This window comes from Cydia pomonella, chromosome 9 (assembly GCF_033807575.1).
Source record: "Cydia pomonella isolate Wapato2018A chromosome 9, ilCydPomo1, whole genome shotgun sequence".
Taxonomy (NCBI): Eukaryota; Metazoa; Arthropoda; class Insecta; order Lepidoptera; family Tortricidae; genus Cydia; species Cydia pomonella.
Genome location: NC_084711.1, coordinates 7,803,974 through 7,825,846, shown reverse-complemented (window position 1 = coordinate 7,825,846; position 21,873 = coordinate 7,803,974). Strand labels below are relative to the sequence as shown.

The 21,873-nt window shown below is 37.2% G+C and overlaps 1 protein-coding gene across 5 annotated transcripts in view; it reads left to right on the top strand.

Moving 5' to 3' along the window:
- LOC133521255 (RNA-binding protein Musashi homolog Rbp6) overlaps positions 1–21,873 on the top strand; it is a 669,256-nt gene that overhangs the window by 410,655 nt on the left and 236,728 nt on the right. For all 5 annotated transcript variants that reach the window (XM_061856115.1, XM_061856113.1, XM_061856114.1 and 2 more), the window contains exon 6: positions 12,644–12,736. In XM_061856115.1, the coding sequence (XP_061712099.1) occupies positions 12,644–12,736 (93 nt within the window). The remainder of the gene's footprint in view (positions 1–12,643; positions 12,737–21,873) is intronic.

Below are 21,873 nucleotides of genomic sequence, written 5' to 3'. Positions count from 1 at the left end.
AAAACAAAATGTAATATATCTGCATACACGTCCGGGGATCGAACCCGGATAGTGGCTGTTACCAACTGTTTCTGAGCGGCTGTTTGCCAACTTCACCACTATAAGACAAATGTAATTCGGTGAAATTAGGCCACTTATCTCGAGAAAGAATTTTACCAAAGGGGGCCGTGATGGAAAAATCTTACACTTTTTTTCACCTAGCTCCCGTGCGCCAACCATCCTATGAGGAACTTTGTTCCAAAAATATTCAAAATCCGAAACATGAAGTCGTGTACGTGACATTATTCGTGATCGCGGAAGTCCGCCATATTGCCCCGTGTCAGCTGGTCGGAAACGACGTCAGCGCCGCAAGTACAACCGAGCACTTTTGTGTTTGCAATGTTAGAACTACTCATAAAAACCCCTTGTTATTTTTACTAGGAATTTTTTTATAAGATTCTTATTTAGACACATCCCGCGATAAAGTTTAAATGATAGTGGACCATTACCTTCTATTCAAGTGGAACGTTTTGTCTAGTCCATTCTGTTGAGGTGCGATAATTTTACTTAAAATTACGCAGACTTATTTGTTTTTTTTTTTGGAGTATGTTATTTTTAAACGGTACGCTTAGAATGCGACATCCTGAAGAAAGACAAGCTAAAGTAGAAATCAACGTCTTCTAGCTTAGTGAGTGTTTCAAATTACCGCATTAGGTCATATTTATCAACATGAACGTTGAAGTACAAAACTTACTGACATAAGTTGAAAACAATACCTAATTTTAGGAAAAATTATGTAATTGATAATTATACGTTAAATGCCGTCGTATTTAGGTACTGCTAGGAAGTTTATATCATATTGCCAAGATAACATCCAGCCACACAATTCCTTCTTTATCTGGCTTCCCATATGAATCACACAAGTAGCATGGTCTAGACAATTAGTGTTATTGATTTATTCTCCCAATTCTGTGTTGCGATAGCTTACTACTTAACTTTCAGCACTTTTACTCAATTAGTGCTATTGATTTATTGTCCCAACTCTGTGTTGGATTTTTTACTACTATATTTTTGGCACTTTTTTTACCTGATTTTCTCACTGTTTTCCTTAGCACCATGCGTAATTGGACTGGTAATTTACCCCAATTTTTAAAGAGATTTTTTTAATGATGTGCCGTGGGAATATATCCAGAACTAGGAATACTCCCTTATGGAATATTCCCTTATGAAATATTCCTGCAAATGATCCCATATTCCCAGAAATATTTCGCAAGCAAGGAATCTTCCCGGGAACGGCACATCACTAGCTGTTTTACAGAGTAACCCAAAACACGTTGGTAATTTTTTTTGAATATTGTTTCGTGTTTCAACGGTTTTTACAAAGATTCAAATTACACTCATTTAAATTAGAGAAAAAAGAATAATCTTCAAAATATTCCTCTATAGTTCTGATACATAAACGCATTCGTTTGTGAAAATATCAACAGTAATATGTGTAGGGTATTTTAAATGGATTATGAACAGACATAGAAGTTTTTGTGGCAAAAACGAGTGCTTGAGAAAATGAAACATCGATAAATAATAACATCGATAAGCCAGTCATACATTAATAATTAATAGTACATTATTGCAGAGGCCGGGAAATGGCAATTCGTGGATGAGTTTTGATTTTGTCGGACGACGAATCCACGATTTGCTGTTCCTGCCGATGTCTATATAGTGCTTTTCTCCAAACATGCGAGGAAATCAGGTAATATAATCATAATTTAAACACTCAAATCGAACCTTCACATCAAAAACGTCAAAATCAATTTCCCTCTATTCTGCCATTCAGTACCATTCAATATTCGCTCATTCAATATAATTATACAATATAAGCTATATTTGCACGCATGAGATCCTTAAAAAAATATAAAAGTTATATAGCCTTTGATTTTATTAAGCAGTATTCACACGCTCATACACGTCGGTCTTACACGACTCTATCCTATAGCTTGAAATGATGCTGACCGGGTCGTGTAAACGCGGCCCGCAGCTATATTAATTGGCTGTATGCGTTTTTCTTAGTGGATACATGTTTTTAAAAAGTAAAAAACAATACAGTAATAACTTTCCCGTCCGCTAAAACACGACAATAATGGTTTGATTTTTTTTTATTTGTGTTTGACCATAAGGAAGAATTTCCCGTACTATTTTTGCTACAATAAGGTGAACATTTCCAAGTATATTGGAGAAAAAGATGTAAATTCTACTCGCTGGAATTTACCGGGAAATTTCAAGAATGCAAATTAATTAGAAATCTGACCATTATTTCTTTATAACATATATTAAGTATTTAAAAATAAAAACGTAAACTGTAGAATACAGTGTCAAAAAAACTATCAATGGGTGTATGAAAGAAGATATCGAACGTGTTGTATAATGTTAAAAATATATATAACGCTAAGTTAACATCGATAAATTGCCTTAAAAACTTATATGTCTGATTATGAATTTTATTGACATTTATATTGCGTAAATTTTTTGAGACCCTGCAGTTCAGACCTTCTTAAATATGCTAGTGCCAATTAAATAGGAGACAATATAGTAAACTTTACACGCAATAAACTGGAAAAGCAGAAACTTTATCTAGGTACTTTCCTTCAATATTCGAATAAATTCGAAGGAGTATTATTAAAATACTAATAAAGCGATCTTTTTTTTAACTTATTCCAACCAAGGTTTTCTACAACTGAACAAACACGCGAAGCCTTATCTAAAGCAAAGCAATATCTCATACAATGAAATTTCTCCTATGACCCATTATTAAGTTTCAATGGGGATTATGATACCGTAATCTTAAAATACAGCATCTTATTCTAGCAAGTTTGGTTTGAGAGGAGCGCTAAGAATTTATTGACCTGCTCTTGCCATGCCATAAAATTGTAAAAGTTTTCCGTGCCACGCACAATTTAGTATAGTCGTAGAGTGTGTGCGGCCTTTATACTCGTACTTTACAACGCACACAAACAACTAAACTGTATTATTCAATTACTCCGTATGCTGCTTTCGTATATTACACAACTTTGTTAATTCGGATCTTATTAAGTAAACTTGTTTCACACCATTTTGTTTTACAACCCACTGAACGATTTCTCTCGTTTGAATGTAAAATTGAAACATAATTTAAATTCGTTTTTGGTTTCTGGCGCCGAAGCCATGCATAGACGTTAATTAACTAATTTCTAACTTAGTGTCAGGGAGTACATTTGCGCAAGTCGCACGTGAATACATACCTTTTGTGTAATTAAACTGCGGGCAAAACCAGTTTAAGTTTAATCCTATAGCCTCTTGACACCGCTCCCACCCGAGGGGAGCTTATTTTGTTCGTCAACACTATCGACCGATGTGGAGACGAAAACGCTCAACTCATGTGTCATACAAAATACTACTCTTAAACCTATATAACACGAGTCAGATTCCATAGTCGTTTTGTCGGGAACTTCGTTTTCTTTTAGTAGGGATTCGGAAAAAATACGGTTACAAGGCACAGAGAGTTCAGTCAGACGGCAATCATTCATACGGATTGCATGTTTTGTAGGCAGCCTCCGTCATACATGACACTTGTTTCTGTAGTTTGTATTTATTTACTCACTCTTACGAATGGTGTGCCATACATTTCCCAGTACGTTTTGTGTGGAAGCGCGAACGCCAAGAAGTTGTTTCGTGACGCCATTATTTCTTGTAAAGTAAAGAAGAAAATGGTATCTACCTACACTTTACAAATTTCTCTAAAATTTAATAGCGCTATAAAGTTGAGCGAGTAAACAGTAATATTGCTACTGTTTGATATTAATGTTGAAACCGCAACTTTGCTAAAAATTGTACAACTATTTTACAACCACAGTATTGCTTTGAACAATAAATGGTTCAGTCGGTCACACTTATACGCGGTCAAACATCAATACATTTTCTGATTTGTGTATCGGTCAGTAGACTCTAATATCATTTGTATGCAAAAATTCTGAAAATTAATGTGATTTAAGAACTGAACCCGTGATCTCCTGGCTTACTTGTGTATTAATGTGAAGCTGGAGAGGCTCAGTACAATTAGGACCTTGTTGCAAATTCTCGACATTTGCTTAATGTATGAAAATTTGAAAGAACGTACCGTGTTGATGGCACTCGAAACAAAATAATTGCTCCGGTCGCGCGGTCCCGGTTTTGGCCTCTGCATTCATTATTCACTTTTTTATTTCACTCTCCCCTCCGCTTATAATTTGACTCGAAACATAAAATCAAGTTTTATTTGATTATGCGTAGCAAAAATAAACTTGAAATAACTCATTTCCTTCACTTGTACTCGTAATGGAGATGAAATCTTTACGTTATAATTTACTTACTTAGGTACTTAGAAACTTCTCATGAACCATATTCAAGAATTCATTTATAACAAAAGCCGAAAATCTTCAGCGCTGTTATTACAACAGAGTTCTTCATAAATTGCTAAAACCCATCTCTGTTTCTGCTTTGCGTGTTCAAACATTACCACGCACCTGGTATGTAATTCAGATTCACAAGAGGTATCTCGAATTAGTCTACCATTGAATGTTTATTTGATTCATTTATTTGAAACTCAATCAGACATAATTCACTATGTAGTACTGCGTCAAATTACAGAAACCTAGCGCAGTTATGTCGGTTTTTGATTCTCGTGTCGATATTATATTCAGCGTTCCTGTCTGCATATTCGAAATAAAACATTCTGAGCGAGTCTAAACAATAGGTTAGGGTTAGCATGAGCGTAGGTTTTTGCATTTAGCACAGATGGGGGAGTAAGCGGCAATGCGGCTTGACGTCTCGCTTTCATCCACTCATTGGGCGAGAAGGCAAAAAGCAAGGCGAGTACATGCACACCTACTACGATAAACGCCAAACATTCGCGGAAATGGAGTCATTTCAATGCGTTTGAATGGGTTTCGATGACGGTTTTAGACGGCTGAAATGTGCCTTTTGTTTTGTAACCCGCGTGTATGAGTGTGTACTTCTATCAAAAGAGCTGGTATATAAATACAATAGCATTTTCCTATCTAAATAGGTAGATATTTGCAGTGAAATATTAAAAATACTAAAGCGTACCTAGATTACACACACAAACTTGAAGTAGTCCTTTTTGACATCGGTGTGAAGACTTTGCGTAACTACGAGTGTCAGACCCAAAAAGTAAGAGTACCTGATACAATATCTAAGCTTCAGATGAAACATGAAGTTTGTACCTATCTAAACTTCAGATTTCTACTGTTGCATAGAATCTTAAAATAATGGGCTTATCAACCCATCGATCAGTCATTATTTATTCAACTCACGACGTAATTCTAAGAAGTTTGCTCATTTACATGCATTCGCTTTTTCTTTCGTATTAACTTGTTTGGGCTTGCTTTCTCAGATATTGAAAGAAAACGTAATAACCCCTTAGTATATTTTATTCTCAGCTTCTGATAATAACTATATAAGTATTAAAAAAAAATATAGGTGTACTCGTAATCTTTTCGGGAGTTATAGTTATATACACGCAAATAAGGGTACTTTACAGACAAACACTTGCATTAATATCAACTTCACAGTCACGATTATCTATACTAAATCGCCTCACCTTCGAATAACAATACGTGCCTGAGCCAAGTCTAGCTATTCTAGGAATTAACTAGTCTACAAAGTGTCAGATAGTGAGCATCAGAACGAGATAGAGATTAATACTGTGCAAGTGGTAGTGAAGCCGAGAAGCAATAACGTTTTGTTAATGTCTACCATTTAGAACGTACGCGGTTAGTGTCTTGCGTCGGTTGATGTCGCACGCCTTAGCCGAGTAGTTATTTCACGTCGCATGGAGGGAGACTGCGACTGAAGTAACGAGACTGGCACCGTAAGCCCTGGGAATCACCATTTGCCATCCGTGCGGTCCTTGTATTGTTACAAATGGCACAGGTCTGCTCGCAGCCGCTCCGTGCGGACCTAATGAGCTGTGAACCAGATAAGGTGTGCGACACGACGAGACGGGATCATCTGCTATCTATGTGGAATGCTCACTGCGTTCAGGGTAAATGTGTTCCTCGACTTACATAATATTGTGAATATATTGCTATATAACACAAACGTCGGAAATTGTGATGTATTCTTTAAAATATATTTAAGCCGGACTTAGGAAAATGTTAATAGGTACAAGTTTTATTTCGAGTACGTGCCGTAGTTTCTTACTGGAATGTGCTTCGTTTCAGTAAAATATCTTCTTCTTCTTCTTCGCGTTGTCCCGGCATTATGCTACGGCTCATGGGAGCCTGGAGTTCGCTTGACAACTAATCCCAAGATTTGGCGTAGGCACTGGTTTTATGAAAGCGACTGCCATCTGACCTTCCACCCCAGGGGATAAATTTGGCCTTGTTGGGATTAGTCCGGTTTTCTCACGATATTTTCCTTCACCGAAAAGCGACTGGTAAATATCGAATGATATTTCGTACATAAGTTCCGAATAACTCATTGGTACGAGCCGGGGTTTGAACCCGCGACCTCCGGATTCCAAGTCGCACGATCTTATCGCTAGGCCACCAGCGCTCACTCACAGCGCGCGCTCAGTAAAATATATAAGTAATTAATACATATATAATACCTGTAGTAGCTTATATCCATAACAAAAAACTTGTATTTCAGAAAGGTCAAATCTTGTAATAATGAAAAACATACAGCTCAAAGCATGCATTTATTCAGGAAGACAAAGAATAGATAGGCAAACCAGAAGCCGGGAGCAAACATACAAATAAAACGCAACGTCAGCGTTGGAGCGACCTTTGTGTGGCGACGGGTGATTGCAAAATTGTTTCTTGATGGAAACTAATTAATACTCTCCTAACCGAGCCCGGGTATTGTCATATCATAAAAATATGTGATTATCCTTATTGTAGAAAATATAAAGTCATACAAACAAATGTATTAAATTAGCATTCATGTATGTAATCACTATATACTCGTAAGGTTTACAGAGTATAATTTCAAAAAGCATCGTAAAAATAAATTAATCAAATAACCTTCACAGTTTAAAATGGTTTTACATTCAAAGTAATAGCGTGAGTGCTGACGTTGGGTGCATACCTTTAGATGCAGAGCGTTGGGGGATACAGGTGGAAACATAAAAATTTCACCGACACAGCGTGCACGGCACATTATGAATTGAGTTAGAGTCTGTACGCGTTTCCAGGTGAATAATATCCGAATTTAGAAATGATATTGTAATTTAAATACCCACGTATCAGAATGTATTGGTATAATACTAATTCAACAAATTTGATATACAATGAATGTTCAGTTTTAATGAGGCATATATTGGCACTATATCTGCTACTGTAGTTCAATTAGATGGGTGCACAAATACGTTATCACGCAATCATTCTTACATCACACTTACAGTCAGAGAGTTCCATTCAGCATGATTTCAGGTCATTGTAACAGTCATATGTGTAATTTCGGGTAGTTACAGTAGTCACATATTTATAATTGATACATTTATATCTGTTACGACAAGTATAATAATAAAGGATGCAATACATGTTCTTAATCACATCGTTGTTACACCCACTGGCTAGAGAGAAGCTCTAAAATTATGAATGAATAGCAAGCGATGAATAACAGAAGAGCGGCAGTAATTTATGCATACAACCGACAATGTTCAGCCAATACATACTTGTGGGCCTGTATTCAGGTACCAAGAATAGGTACAATTTGAATTGAATTTAAATGACAAATAGGTTCAATATTATGCTAATTTAATTTCAATATGTCAAATTAATATTATTTTACAACTGGCAACTGAAATTGGAATTATTATTCAAATTAAATGACGCATTGCGCTGTGACAAGAATACATATTTGATGGCACTATTTTTTACAACTTTCCCGGCGTGTACTAATAAGTTTGGACTTCAATCCTGAATTATTTGAAAATAGCCAGGATATTGCGAACGAATGTCGTGCGAACGTGGACACGCGGACGCGCTTGCGATCCCGCGGTCGCGAGGGACGCTCGTGGCGTGGCTCGGGTGGTCGTGTTGTAATTGATGTGTGTATGTTTTTGTCGTGCTACTACCGTTCGGTGTTTGCTGCCGCCTCCGGTCAAGTTAGACTAAATTAAATTGTTGTATTTTTCACAACGAAACGACTGCGGTGACCGACTCCTGTTAACGAGGGGGTGGATAATGTCGTTTGGCCAAGCGGCGCTCTTGTATCTGCCGTACATGTTTGAAAAATTTTAATTATGACGCTAGAAAGTGGACTAATTCTAGAAACCGTTTTAATCATCGCTTTTGTTTTAATTGTGGGAAATAAAAATAATCATTTAATTACCTAACCAGCAATGAAGTAAGTTTACTTAAGGAACCAGGTTTGTAGACACAAGTCGGGCATTACGTCAGGCAATCACAGGTTGCGACCCAATTTAGGGTAGGCCAAAAATTGGATATGCGGTGAATAATAATTTTCCCAGTGGAGTAAACTGCGTTGTCCACATTTAAGGTAATTGCCAACAGTTTCGGCTGACGGCCGCCGGTAAACCTGACACTCGCCCCCGCGGGGCCGCCCTTTACAATCCCACTAATAAATGCCGCTTTATCATATTTTTATTTATTGTTTTATTAATATTTAACCCAATTTACGGTGTAGCGGAAAAATAAAGTTGCATTTTGACTCTTTGCGGCTAACGTTTGGTTAAGCTTTTTGTCAGTGAGAGTATTGTTTTTAAGTAATTTTAGTGATACTTGTTGATGTTAATGAACAGTTCCGTGCCATCAAATATGTATTCTATTAATTACCCTTAATGTAACAGCTACTATATCGATGATTAAAATCGCAAATATCGATTGAACGAATGAATGAAGCGATACGTGATCCATTCAAGATCGGACCAGTTATCGATGTCCCACGTGCGATATTATCGTCCATTGGTTTATTTATTTTGAATATCACATCGATCTCATCCGAGAGATTACAGTGGGATGATTTAATCCTTCCTGATATGTTTTGATTGAGTTATATCCTGCAAAACAATTTTTCTTGAGACAAATCATTTACATCAGTGTTAAAATGCAAATGTTAATGCTTTAACGAAGTAAGATATATCATTTTTTAAAACAGTATGCTGTTGAAATTTAGTTTAAACAAATTTGATGTATGCTCGATGGGCTAAATACAAATATCTGTAGATTTACGTGCCACTATTGAAGTTGAACTGAAGTAGGTTCGTTTCACAAAAATTAAAATCGATGGTTTATACAGAAATCGACACGGGGGAAGCAGGATATGTTGTCACACTCGAGATTTACGGGAGAGACGGGGATGCTAGGGAGGTTCCCGCCACTTGGACACGTAGCGGACCGGGTGGGGGAACTTTCTTGTCATTTATATTTGAGTGTGATTTCGTTTGGGATCGTCACAGAACTCCAAGCGCCTCACTTACTTATATTAGTTACATTACGTTTCCGAATCTAGTTATATTCAGTTTCTGCACAGCTATTATATCTTATCACCAAAGTTTTAGTGCTATCATATACCGACATTAAAATATTGGAACATGGAATCATAAGAACGCTAAAAATATATAGTAAATATAATTTATTGTAAATTTCAAGGACTTTTTTTTTCAATTCATATCACGCAGCTTCTAATATTTAATATAGGACTGCCATTTAATCACAATATAAAGATGTGGTATATTATGCAAATAAGAATTGAGTTTGAGGCAGTTACGTTGGAAAAACATCACACTGACAGCTAGCCAGGGGCATTGAGGTATAGTACGCTATGGGTTAGAAGAATAGAATAGAATAGAATTCTTGTTTGGCTTAATGACTTTACCGGTTAGATGACGCGTCAATGCTGGCTTCGGGAATTTAAAGCCACAACTACTTCCGCAGATTAAAAACTTACCCGTAGATACTTTTAAAAATTACTTAGGTGCCTACATAATACCATAGTGTAAATGAGTATTTGTACACAATACTTGACTGAGTGATACAATATATCCTAAATAAGTATCTAAATATACAAGGTGTAACAAAAATAGTGGGGATCCAATTAATAGCATATTAAGTATCGTGTTTTGATTAGGAAACCATGGAAGGAAAAATTTTTGACGCGAAAAAATATTTTTTTCTATGGAGCCCTTCGTACAAAGGCCAAAATTTTTTTCCGTCGAAAATATTTTTTTTTCTACTTTTTCTTAGTCGGAACACGGATTTGCACTATTTTTGCCTACCTTACCTACAGCCAGTATAAAACAGTTCCATTATATATTTACTGGCAGACATCGCATTGCCAAAACCGTTAAAAGTAAGAGAAGCTTGAAATTAATATAGGTATATAATGTTTTAGAAAAAATAAGAAACGTCTTTTTTAATTCCACCCCGAGAGATTAAAAATTGAGTTTTTAACAACTTCGATGCGGACAAAATCTCTGGCGGAAGGTTTTAAATTATAATTACTGAAACAAAGTGTTCATGTAGGAGTTCCGTACAAGTATATTTATCACACCTCTTAATTTACAAATAAGAACACTTTTATTCATAAAATTGCCTACAATTGGTATTTAAATAACTTTCCCGCGTATTGCATGTCCCTAATACATCTTGTAGAGTGCAATTAACAGTCGCCTGTTAATTAAGTCTAGTTTCTAATGTTACCATATTTACATAGATCTAGTGCGAATTCGTTCAATCGTAAATGCTGATGGTTTGTCACAATTTACAACATTTGTTTTCGGGAATACTAGTCAGTACATCAGTAGTCAAAGCAACATCATTACCTACAGACTAATATATCATGCAAAAGTATTAAAAGGGATAGTAATTTAAAATAAAGAAACTTAATTTAAAATTTTCGAATTCCGATATAAGTGGAAATAAATAGAACACAAGAGAACATATTCACAAAGCATTACCGAAGCATAGAACTTTAATTTAAATATGACAATGTTACAAGTTGAATTAAATATTCATAAATAATAATAACGGGCTTTTTGTAAGTTTCGTAAAATTAATTGGCTTCTGTGCAGTTTTGTTTTTTTTTTCCACTACGGGCTCTATCACCGGCACCGAATACCTAAAATCCCCATTGTTAGCTAGTCGGTTTTTTTGCTCGTTATTACCGGCATAAATATTCAAGAAGAAACAGGTTCGTCCTTTGACGACACGAGCCAACGATATTGACGTTATAATGAAATCCGCTATAAACGTCTACGCTTTTATTCTTGCATATATTATACATTATACAATCTTAAAGCCATTTAAACTGTAAATCAGTAAAATAGCTGTGCATAAATAAATACCCGGAACAATCATTATTAATAAAAATACCGTAATCATACAGCATTATATTTTTCACTGTAAAAACAAGTTTTTAGTTAAATAGGGATAAAACTATAGCAAGCGTGTAGCAACCAGTGAGCGGCAGTTAACTTAGAAAAAAACCGGCCAATTGCGAATCGGACTCGCGCACCGAGGGTTCCGTACAAACCTGTAGGTATATATTATTATATGATGTTACTAAAAATTTACGGTTTTCGCAATTTTTCTTTTATTTGTGCTATAAGACGTTGCTTCGTACCAAATTTCAAGATTCTGAGTTCACGGCAAGTGCCCTGTAGGTTTTGATTCCCTTGCGAGTGTCGAAAATTTGCGGCATAAACGGCTGTATCTTTTGATTGCGTTGGCTTAGAAGTTTGATTTTTTCACAGCTCCTAGGGACAGTAGATGTGAGTATTTGATATAAATTCCAGCTTGATACCTTTACGAGTTCCTGAGAATTTTTTTATATTTTGCAAAAAATATATAAGGCTGATAATTAATTACGACAAATTTCATTGGTGTAGCAATGAGATGTATGTTTTATTTTTTGTAGTGACGCTGAATGAATCTTATTTAACATAAGAATGTCTTTCTTGATTTAGTTTTATTACATGATACTACACTTCACAAGAAACCCTAGCCAAATAAAAAATAAAAATATACTGCAATTTTATAAAGGTCAAGATTCAAGTCCGTCCGCTTGTTACAGTGCAAAGTCTTGAAACTTTGCAATCCTCAAACATACCGAGCTTTAATGAAGATGGCGACCAGACGACGGGACTAACCCATCATTATCTTTATGATTTTGTTATATATGACAATTAACTGTCATTACGAACAGAAAAAAGTAACTACTGAACTTAAACATGCATAGCTGTAAAATAATGCATTTAAATTCGGGGACGCCTACAAAAATATAATCTATTAATATCGCATATTTCGCTCGATTTCTTTCTTGTTTTTTACTTAATCTGGCGAAATATTCTGCTTTAGTGAATAATTGAAATCAGCTTATTTTTTATAAACTCACCCCGTTTTACAGTACCTGTACCCCTAGTGTAAATTTAGTCGATAGCGAAACGTGACGTACGCGTTTGCGTTAAGTCTCATTTTGTATGGGTTTTTGAACAGCGCGCCAAGCGGGACGTTTTGGAAAGTCAAAAATCTCATAAAAAATGACACTTAACGCAAACGCGTACGTCACGTTTCGCTGTCGAAAATATTTACACTAGGGGTACTGATGATTACTCCAGATATACTTATGATACATATTTTTAAAGAATATAAATGTTTTGTTTCAGATGGTGACCAGGACAAAGAAAATCTTCGTAGGTGGCTTATCAGCACCCACAACGCTGGAAGACGTAAAGAATTACTTCGAACAGTTTGGCCCGGTAAGTATTTTTTTTTCCTATATGTCCTAGTTCAGTGAGTAGGTTTTTAAATTTAAAGTAGGTATATCTAGTATATGAATGTTATCTACGGGATATGTAAGCGACAAGCAGTGAAAGGTACGTAAACACGGCGTAACCGCGTATAATTTTATCTCCGGCGTTTTGATCACGGCATTGTAGCTGTGTTCTCGCAAAAGACTCTTCTGATTGGTCTGCTCAGCAACGGCAGACCCTTTCACTTATCGATTTTTGACAGCTGCGACATGTTCCTTGACTCTTTCTGCTATGGTGCGGTTTGGCAGTATGGTGAGTTAAGAAACATGTCACAGCTGTCAAACCTCGTCAAGTGAACAGGTCTGCGTTTTTAAGCATTATTTACTGCATGCATAACCCGCCGGATCCTTTATATGGATCGTCCTTGCTACAATAAAAAAAGTTCGGGTAGCCATTAAAATCAAAATACATAGCAATTTCATTCAAGACGCTTTTATGCCGCTGGTCGAAAAACCAAACATTGCGAATGTTGTGTGTCATCCGAGTGACAGCCCTAGTGCAAGTTGATAAAAAACTCGCGCAGCTAGTTGTAGATGTCTACTTTAGCCAGTCTTCTCCGAAACCACGGGGAAAAAGCGGTCGTCGAAACGTCCGAGGTAGTTTTTAAATTTAATTAATAGCGATTAAGTGACTTTTTACTTAAACAATATAGTGTGTAAAAATCGTCAGTTTTAATCACTTTTTTTTAATTGCCCGCGCCTCTGTATATGAATGTTTAGTTCAGTTTACACTACTACTACTACTACTAGTAGTTTGTTGCATTTAGTTTGCAATGTTTGATAGTGATTCCTATTTTTCGGTGGCGAGTACCGCCAACTTATTGCAAGAAAGACGACATTTATATAGTTTAAGCGTTTGATATATTTCTGTATCTCATATTTGTTAGCAAGACGCAGGAATGCTGACATGTTGCGTGAGACATGTCAGCGTCGACAGCGCGAACTTATACCAACTTCACTCGCGAAATTTAATTTACACCGAACTTTTTGGAAAAGTGTACTGAATTCGCACTGTCATGTCTCAGTTGTTATTAGCCAACCCTAATTTTGGCCGCGGCTAAATCATTTCGTGCACATAATATTAAACACGTTACCCTCGAATTAGGCGTGTCTGTCAAAGTCGCAAACTGTGTTATGACTATTTCATGCTCGCTTACTTCGGTTCCGAAGATAAACAAATCAGAATAAAACATTCGCGTATCGTGTAGTTTTTTTGGATACCCAATAAAATTTGTTAATATTGAATATGTATATGATGAATGAAATACTGGGTAAAATATGCACAAACTGAAAATTAAACCGCTGCAATCATTTTAAATTGTTGTTATGACAGTTCTGGCAAAACTATCATATTCATATTAATTTTTTGATAAAATTACAAATTTTACATGTCAAAAGGGTAATATACACATGCATTTTCATATTATTGTTCATGTTTTCATCAATACCAATGCCACGATACCGATCTAAGAACAATTTGCTTTGTTTCATTATTGTCTTAGATCGACATTGAATAAGGCCGCCGTCTTAACACCATCGGTCGGGGCTAAAGCAGCCCGGTTATGGGCAAAACCGACCCTTGGTATTTGACATTAAAGTAAATATTCGATTAACGCCTTGGCCGCGCCTGCCTGCCTGGAAGTCTGCGATAAGTTGGTCTTTGTCTGGCGGCCGCACAGCGCAGGTGTCTATCTACAAAAGTTTCGTCGTAATTAGCCCCGTATCCATCGTGGATGCAGACTAAAGGACTTTTCAGAATTCAACATTGGCTACAGCCGGGGAGTCATTGTGCCGGTTCTCAAAGTAATCGGTGCCTGCCAGTCGCCCGCGCTAGCCGATCAAGACCTTCATTACCTATTATGAGAGTTTAGAATAACGAGCCAACGAGTTTTTCGAAGTAAATGTGATTGATGCCGAGCGAAGGAAATATCCTGAGAGAAATAAAAGGAATTTAATGAAGACTTTTAAGAATAATGATTAAGGGAATGGTTATTCCTTTTAGTCGGAGGCCTAATGATGGGGTCTTTTGAATTACTTTCTGCGTCTATGAAATATTGTGTAACCGCAATTAATCTAATTAAACGGGAGGAAGGAAAACCGGCTGATGTGTACTTATTTAACAGGTAGCTTTTTAATAAACCGGCTTCTGCAAATTGTTAAGAAAGTATTCTAGATAATACTGCTTTTATGTTTTGGTCGGGGAAAAATATGACTTTTAAGGTCAATTGTAAGTAAGGTCGACCTTGACATGCTGTGTTTAGTTTCAAAACCAACGCTTACACAAAACGTTACATAACAAACCTAAATGGTACTTCCAACGCTGCTAAATAAATTAATACCATTATTACATCCAAGAACGCACACGGAGAATTCTGATTACAAATTAATTCAATAACATTCAAGCCGTGCACTGTGCTCCCAACTCGGCATCATTTCGTAAGGGTGTCACATTTTGAGCAAGTTTAATTAACAATCCAGTCGCTTTTGTAGGTGCCTTCATTAGTGTATTTGTGGATAAACATTGCGCAATGAGCTCAGTAGCTCGGCGCAATCTAGGTGCGTGCGTGTGCGTGGGACCCAGCTACGATACGAGGCGAGGTGGCGTGCCGGCGGCGGCACGACGCGGCACGTGCGGCACCGAGAGCCGGCCCGGTGCGGCCAGCTCCCGACACTATTGGTGATGTGTGCGTGCTCCGTGGCTCCGATGTCTCGATACGGCCCCGGCCCACCCCACGTGCGAGCTTTCCGAATGCAAACTGTCTCAGAATATCAAATGAGCCCCTTAAATACCGAACACAATGACTACGCCCACCTGAAGCAAAGGCCGCGGGCACGCGTGCACGCAACGCCGCCGTAAATGAAAGGAGCACGTTGGGTCGGGACCGAAGGGTGGGCGAGGTTCAACCCCGGTAACGATTTCCTTCAGATAATGGAGAATTTTCTGACGAAAGCTGCTCGGCAGTGCCCTTTCAAGTATTAGTAGTATTTATGGCCCGATCGGTCGGTGCAACTTTCATTCCCTTCAATAGTGTTCGTTATCGCACGCTTACTATCGGTCGCTTTTAGAGATATTCCCTTGACATCATCCTTCTATAAAATTTACTCCATTTGGAACTTTTAAGTGGAACTAAGGAGTTAAGCTAAAGAGTTATGGAGATAACGTGTCTTCGGTTTAATCGGCACAGCTGTGGTCCAAAGACGGTTTCAGTACTATTACAATAAAAAGGAATATTCTTTACATAAATATCAGAGTTGTTGATTGTAGAATAAATAAAATTTATTTATTCTATATTTATTTTATATAATATTTAATATTATAGGACATTATTACACAAATTGACTAAGTCCCACAGTAAGCTCAATAAGGCTTGTGTTGAGGGTAAGTACCCTCCCACCGTTAAGTAGTCGTTACGTCTAAGTAGACAACGAATAATATATAAATATTTATAAATACTTAAATACATAGAAAACACCCATGACTCAGAAACAAATATCCATACCATGGCTCATCACACGAATAAATGCCCTTACCAGGATTTGAACCCGGGACCATCAGCTTCATAGGCAGGGTCACTACCCACTAGGCCAAACCGGTCGTCAAACCGGTCGGTCGGTTGTAGAAGAGATATGCAAAAGAATTGCGTCCTTTAGTTTGCCACCTAAAGCAAATGACTCTGTCGGTATGATTCCATGTTTTGTAGTATGTAACTGAGTTTTAAAGCGTAAATTTTTTACCGCATAGGTAATGTAGGAGCCGTATAACGCCATCTATATAAACTGTCAAATTCTAGCCACGAACTTTTGTAGGTATCACATTTATATAATCAAGGAATCTTTGATACATACTGATAGGACAGAAATATATTCCCTTGGTTGATTTTAATGGCACCTGTCTAATATTATCTACTTATAACTTATGTTAATATATATAATAATAATAAACTTTGGTTGGTTATCACACTGCTTTGTACTGCATTTCGGAGTGATTTTAATTTTTAACTTTGTACTGTAGAATTTCGATTTGTATGCAAAAACGCATTGGCTCTGTCTCTCCGTGCGAGGTGCAAAACGCACGATTCGTCCTTTCGGACGGTGATGCGGTGTGCGCCGCAGGGTATGTCACATCTAGCTTCATAGCACCGTACGGATTTTTGTTCATAAACGCTGTTCATCGCGCATCGCAGCTTCGGACGAAGACACGGAGAAAACCGTACCATCGTACCGTGATCGCCGCACACGAATTCGTCGCCTCGCATTTCGCAACGACATGCGACGGCGGTGTGATAACCGCCTTAGGGTTCTGTAATTGCTTTAATTATGTAGGCTAATTATGAGTAGCTTTTCATGTGGCTTTTTTGTAAGCCGTTAGAAAGCACGGGTATGTGTAAGAAAAACGTTGGAGGAATTAAAATTTGTGTAATTTAATAACGTACGCGCGCCCTAACCCCGTCTCATAAATTAATTTCGGGTAAATTGTTACACTTATGAAAAGGATCGTCTTAATTACAGTTTACTTTAAGTTGTTTTGCTAACAAAATTAAATAGTTTGCCCTTGTTACAACATGCGTCACATTCCTGTAGGTATATATTGTGTTCCGCATAAAATAAATAGCTTTCTATACAAGTGGCTCTGTGAGCTGTAGACCTCGCGATAAGCTTTAAAAAATGTAAAGATTAAATATACTTAAACCTCGTTGACCCTGCTGGCGCTTAAGCCTTTTATGCCAATTTGCCAAACAACAAAAAGAGAGAAAAATTCTATGTATCTGAACCTGCTCAAATAATTCACGAGTATCGGTTGAAAAAACACAAACATAGTCATAATTAAATTGTAATGAAATATTACACGTCACAAAATTAATTCATTATTATTAATTAAATTATTATAAATTAATGATTTATATGTAAGATTTAATAAACTGCATATAACTTATATACATATTAAGGTAACAACTTACAAAAAATAGCTTGCGCATGAGAACATCCGGCCATATGACAACATTTTTGCCCAAGCTGAAACGAAGACCTTCGCTAACGCGCGGTTAATTAAAGTTTACTCGTTTTTTTTTTTAAATTTCAATATAATTGTTTCATGCATTCAAGCAGAACTTAAACGTTTGAATTTATTTTGAACTCGAATGTCGGTTACCGGCTCCGGGATGCTTAAAAATTAATTAGCCGAACGACCGGTGTAATCTCTGCAGACTGTGACGATTAAGTGTTATCTAGCCGAGTTTGTTGTTTGTGATGTTTACCCCAGGGGTCGGGTGTAGGTGTCATCTTGAAGCGCACCCCGTGTCGCTTGCGTCATTGCTTCCCGAGTCTTCGCGTCTGCCAATCTCGACAGACTCTTAGCCCTCACAAGTTTGCCGCAGATTGCTTACATTTTATTTTTTCTGTTCTCATGAGAATGTATGCCGTCTTTATCTGTCTATCTACTTCGCTAAAACGATCTTATTTAATGCTAAGCGGACAACTTTATTCTTAACAATTTTGGTTGCGAGGGTTAAATAAAAATATACTTTCTCCGTAACTGTTTTTTCGAGAATCCGTTTGTATTATGATTATATTTAGCCACGCGAGATTAAAGGGTTATTCTTTCTTTCTGTTACATTTAATTATATCATATGCTATGTCCAAGCGCATTTCCTAAATATCATAATTAAGCAGAGTTATCTCTCGACTTTGGTGATAATTAACAAAATGTGCTTTCTTGCAAATCTGGCGTTTCATGTTACTGGTTCTAAGCTCAGCAAACGATGAAGTTTCCTAACCAATATAAAGTTAGCGACCGAGCGTTCGCTAAGCGTCGCACGCACAAGAGGGTGTCTTTGAGAAAGTTCCGTTGCATGCTTGATTCGCCATTGTTTTAGCCGTCGAGCGAGTCCAAACTCTGACCGGCTCGCTCTGAGCTCGTACGCAAGTGTGTTGCCTCGCGCTCCAACTTGCACGATTACTCGTTATTATCTTAACTTATGCTCCTTAACTTTGTATGGGCTATCGACATGTTCTCTTGACTGCAACTGCATGCCGGAATTCCGTACACAGTTGCAAATGGCGTACCAGGTGTTTGTGCGAGTTGCTTTGTGCTTTTCAGTTTTGTGAACTAACTTGAAATGTTTCAGGTGCGAAAACAAGATATCTATGATCAAATATGTTGATGAAGTTATATCACCAATTAACTACTAGCATAGGTATCTCAGAGAACCAGTATGTGTTGTTTTTTTTTTGTTTGCTATGAGTGTAATGTATCGATATTGTAATGTTGGTGTCTAAAAAGTTTAATTGTAAATAAAATACATTTAGGGGCTATTTTAGATTTAAGCTAGTTACAATAACACCACTGTATATATCAAAAATATATACTGTTATTGTAAATAAAATATGTTTTGATATTGATCACACAATTAAAATAAATGTCAAAAACTTCATAAAAAACTACACGGATACAAATTCTATACATATTCATTCAGATTAGCTACAACCGCGCAATGCCCTTCCTTGAATCGAACTGTTCCGGTCCGCTTGCGGAATTTTCCGCATCAAACAGATTATTATCAGCTCGATACCCATATTCATGACGTAACAAACTTACATGCAGCGAAAATATCGGCTCATCAAAAATAATAATGAATATTTATAACAACGGCGACCCGCTTTGACATTTCATAAAGCCCGTAATATTTGCCTTACAACGTGACGTATAATGTTAAATTTAATATACGTGAATGCTAGAAATGATAAACATTTATATTTACTAAAAAACATACCTGCATTAGTTAAGTTATATCATTCCTATTTCCCCGGGAGGATTTTTTTAAACGTATCTAGACACATACCTACTATATGTTTTTAGGTTCTGTTGTGTATTTCACTTTGTGCTATATAATGTTGTAGTTAAAGTCTACTTTATGTCAATTTATACTTTTGTTTACACAAATATTTACTGGGAGAGATCCGTTAAATGGTTTAGTTGCCTTAGTCTAATCCTTTATTGGTAATTACATTTTCTCAATACCTACATACGGCCTTAAAAAGTTACTGTAAAATTGAATACAATAAATAACGAATTTACAAAATTATAAATGAGAATACAGAATATCGAAAATCAAAATGTTGAATGTACGAAATTCCTAAAGATCCATGTCCATATACACTTTCAATCGACCGATCTCATTTTCGAAAATCAATATTCCTTTGTACAAATTGTTTAACAACAATACTTTGAAAGTCAATATGTCTAGTGCTCAAAATGGCTACGTTCAAAAAACCTAGTGACAATACGTCGAAAGTCAATATGTTTAGTGATCAAAATAGCTTCGTATAAAAAGCCTAATGACAGTTCATTGAAACGCAATGTTTCCGAAAACATTTTATTCTTACCCTGAGTCGACGAAGCCCCGCTACTCGGGGTTCCTATTTCTGGGCGATTTGTCCTTCGGGCATTTGAAGCTATCTAACGTATCTAACCTACCCGCGTACTAAGCGTGGTCCCACTGCTTTGTACTACAGTGGGTCCGCGCGTATTTTTTTTATCCGCTGTCCCACCGTTCTAAACAGGGGTCTACAGGTAATTTATTTTAACCATAGTCCCACTGCACTGTTTCTTTTCAAAAACTTTAGATAAATAGAAAAAAAAAAACTTTTTCTTCACAACTCAACTAGACGGAGCCCCGCTTCCATTTCTGGGCGGTTTCTCCTTCGAGCATCTGAAGCTACCAAACGAACCTAATCTAATATTCGTGATATTAAATAAAATAATTAGTTTCGTACGTTGCAATTCCGAAGAATGTTACGAGTTACGTTTCTGGAAGAGATCCCTTAAAGGGACAAGTTTGCCTTTGTACTAATGATGTGTGTTTTGTTTCCTGTATTATTTTCATTTTTGTACAATAAAGAGTTTTACTACTACTACACTTTTACATTCGCAATTTATACATTTTAAACCTTTTTTTTTTTAGAGGGGAAATGCGTTTCGCATACCACCCGGACGCGGAGACGGGCCTGGGATGGTTATGTGGGACTCCCGTATAGGCTGATGAGACCCATGGTTTACCCACTAAAACCCCTCTGTTGCCGCCTCAGTGCTATAGGGCGAGGTCCCAGGAACGCCGAAGTACTCTTCCGCAACCTCGCCAGCGGCCGTCCGGACTCGGACTCGACACGTGGGGGAAAATATATATCACCCCTCCACCTCAGTGGGCGCGTTGATCATGCATCGCGCCCGATACATTTTAAACCTAGGTCAACTGGACGTAGGAAAAAAGTCGTTAGTATTATCGTACATTACCAATATTGAACTTTAGACATTTAGAAAATAGGTTGATTAACCGTAGGACATGCATTTTACGAATTTTGTACATTAGACATTTAGATTTTCGATCTTCTGTCTTTAGGAATATGGTACTTAGGATATTTGATACCTTCCTACTTAATCTTCAATATCTACGTACCGTTTAGTAATAAAAGAAACAGAGACGTCAGTAAAATGTTTGTGCATAAGGGTCGGTAATAATTTTAAGTCGGTAACGGTAAGTCGTTCATTCATATACATTTTTTACGCATTCTAAAATCAAATTCAATGTCATCCCAGCGATTCCGCTTTCATTTACAGACTAGCACTTTAAAAAAACAGCTGCCGGGAAAAATTTAAACGGATTCAGCAGATAGCTTTATCAAAACAAACAAATGTAACTGGATCCCTATTCGTCTCTTATCGCTCACAACACTAACTAAACATCGCTTACTGTCAACAGCACTCGAACTGTAACTGAAGCGAGCCCGGAATTCGGCTTAGCTGTAGCCTACTTCTATAGCTATTTAGGTACGATATTATCGCAAACCGTATATCAATCAGTTGTTACAACGCGCCACGGTTGTCGTTTATCTTCGGGTCCGTTCGGATCTGTCTGTCCAGATTCGTGCATTGTTCAGATATTAGCCACCGTTGCTGAAACGGTGGATGTCTGAAATGCCAGTGGCGGTAGAGGCGCACCCCGTTGCAACGGCGGTGCATCGAACGACCGATAGCACTTCCAATTTCCTGACTTAAATTGCTCTAATTTGGTTATGCGCTGACGGGTG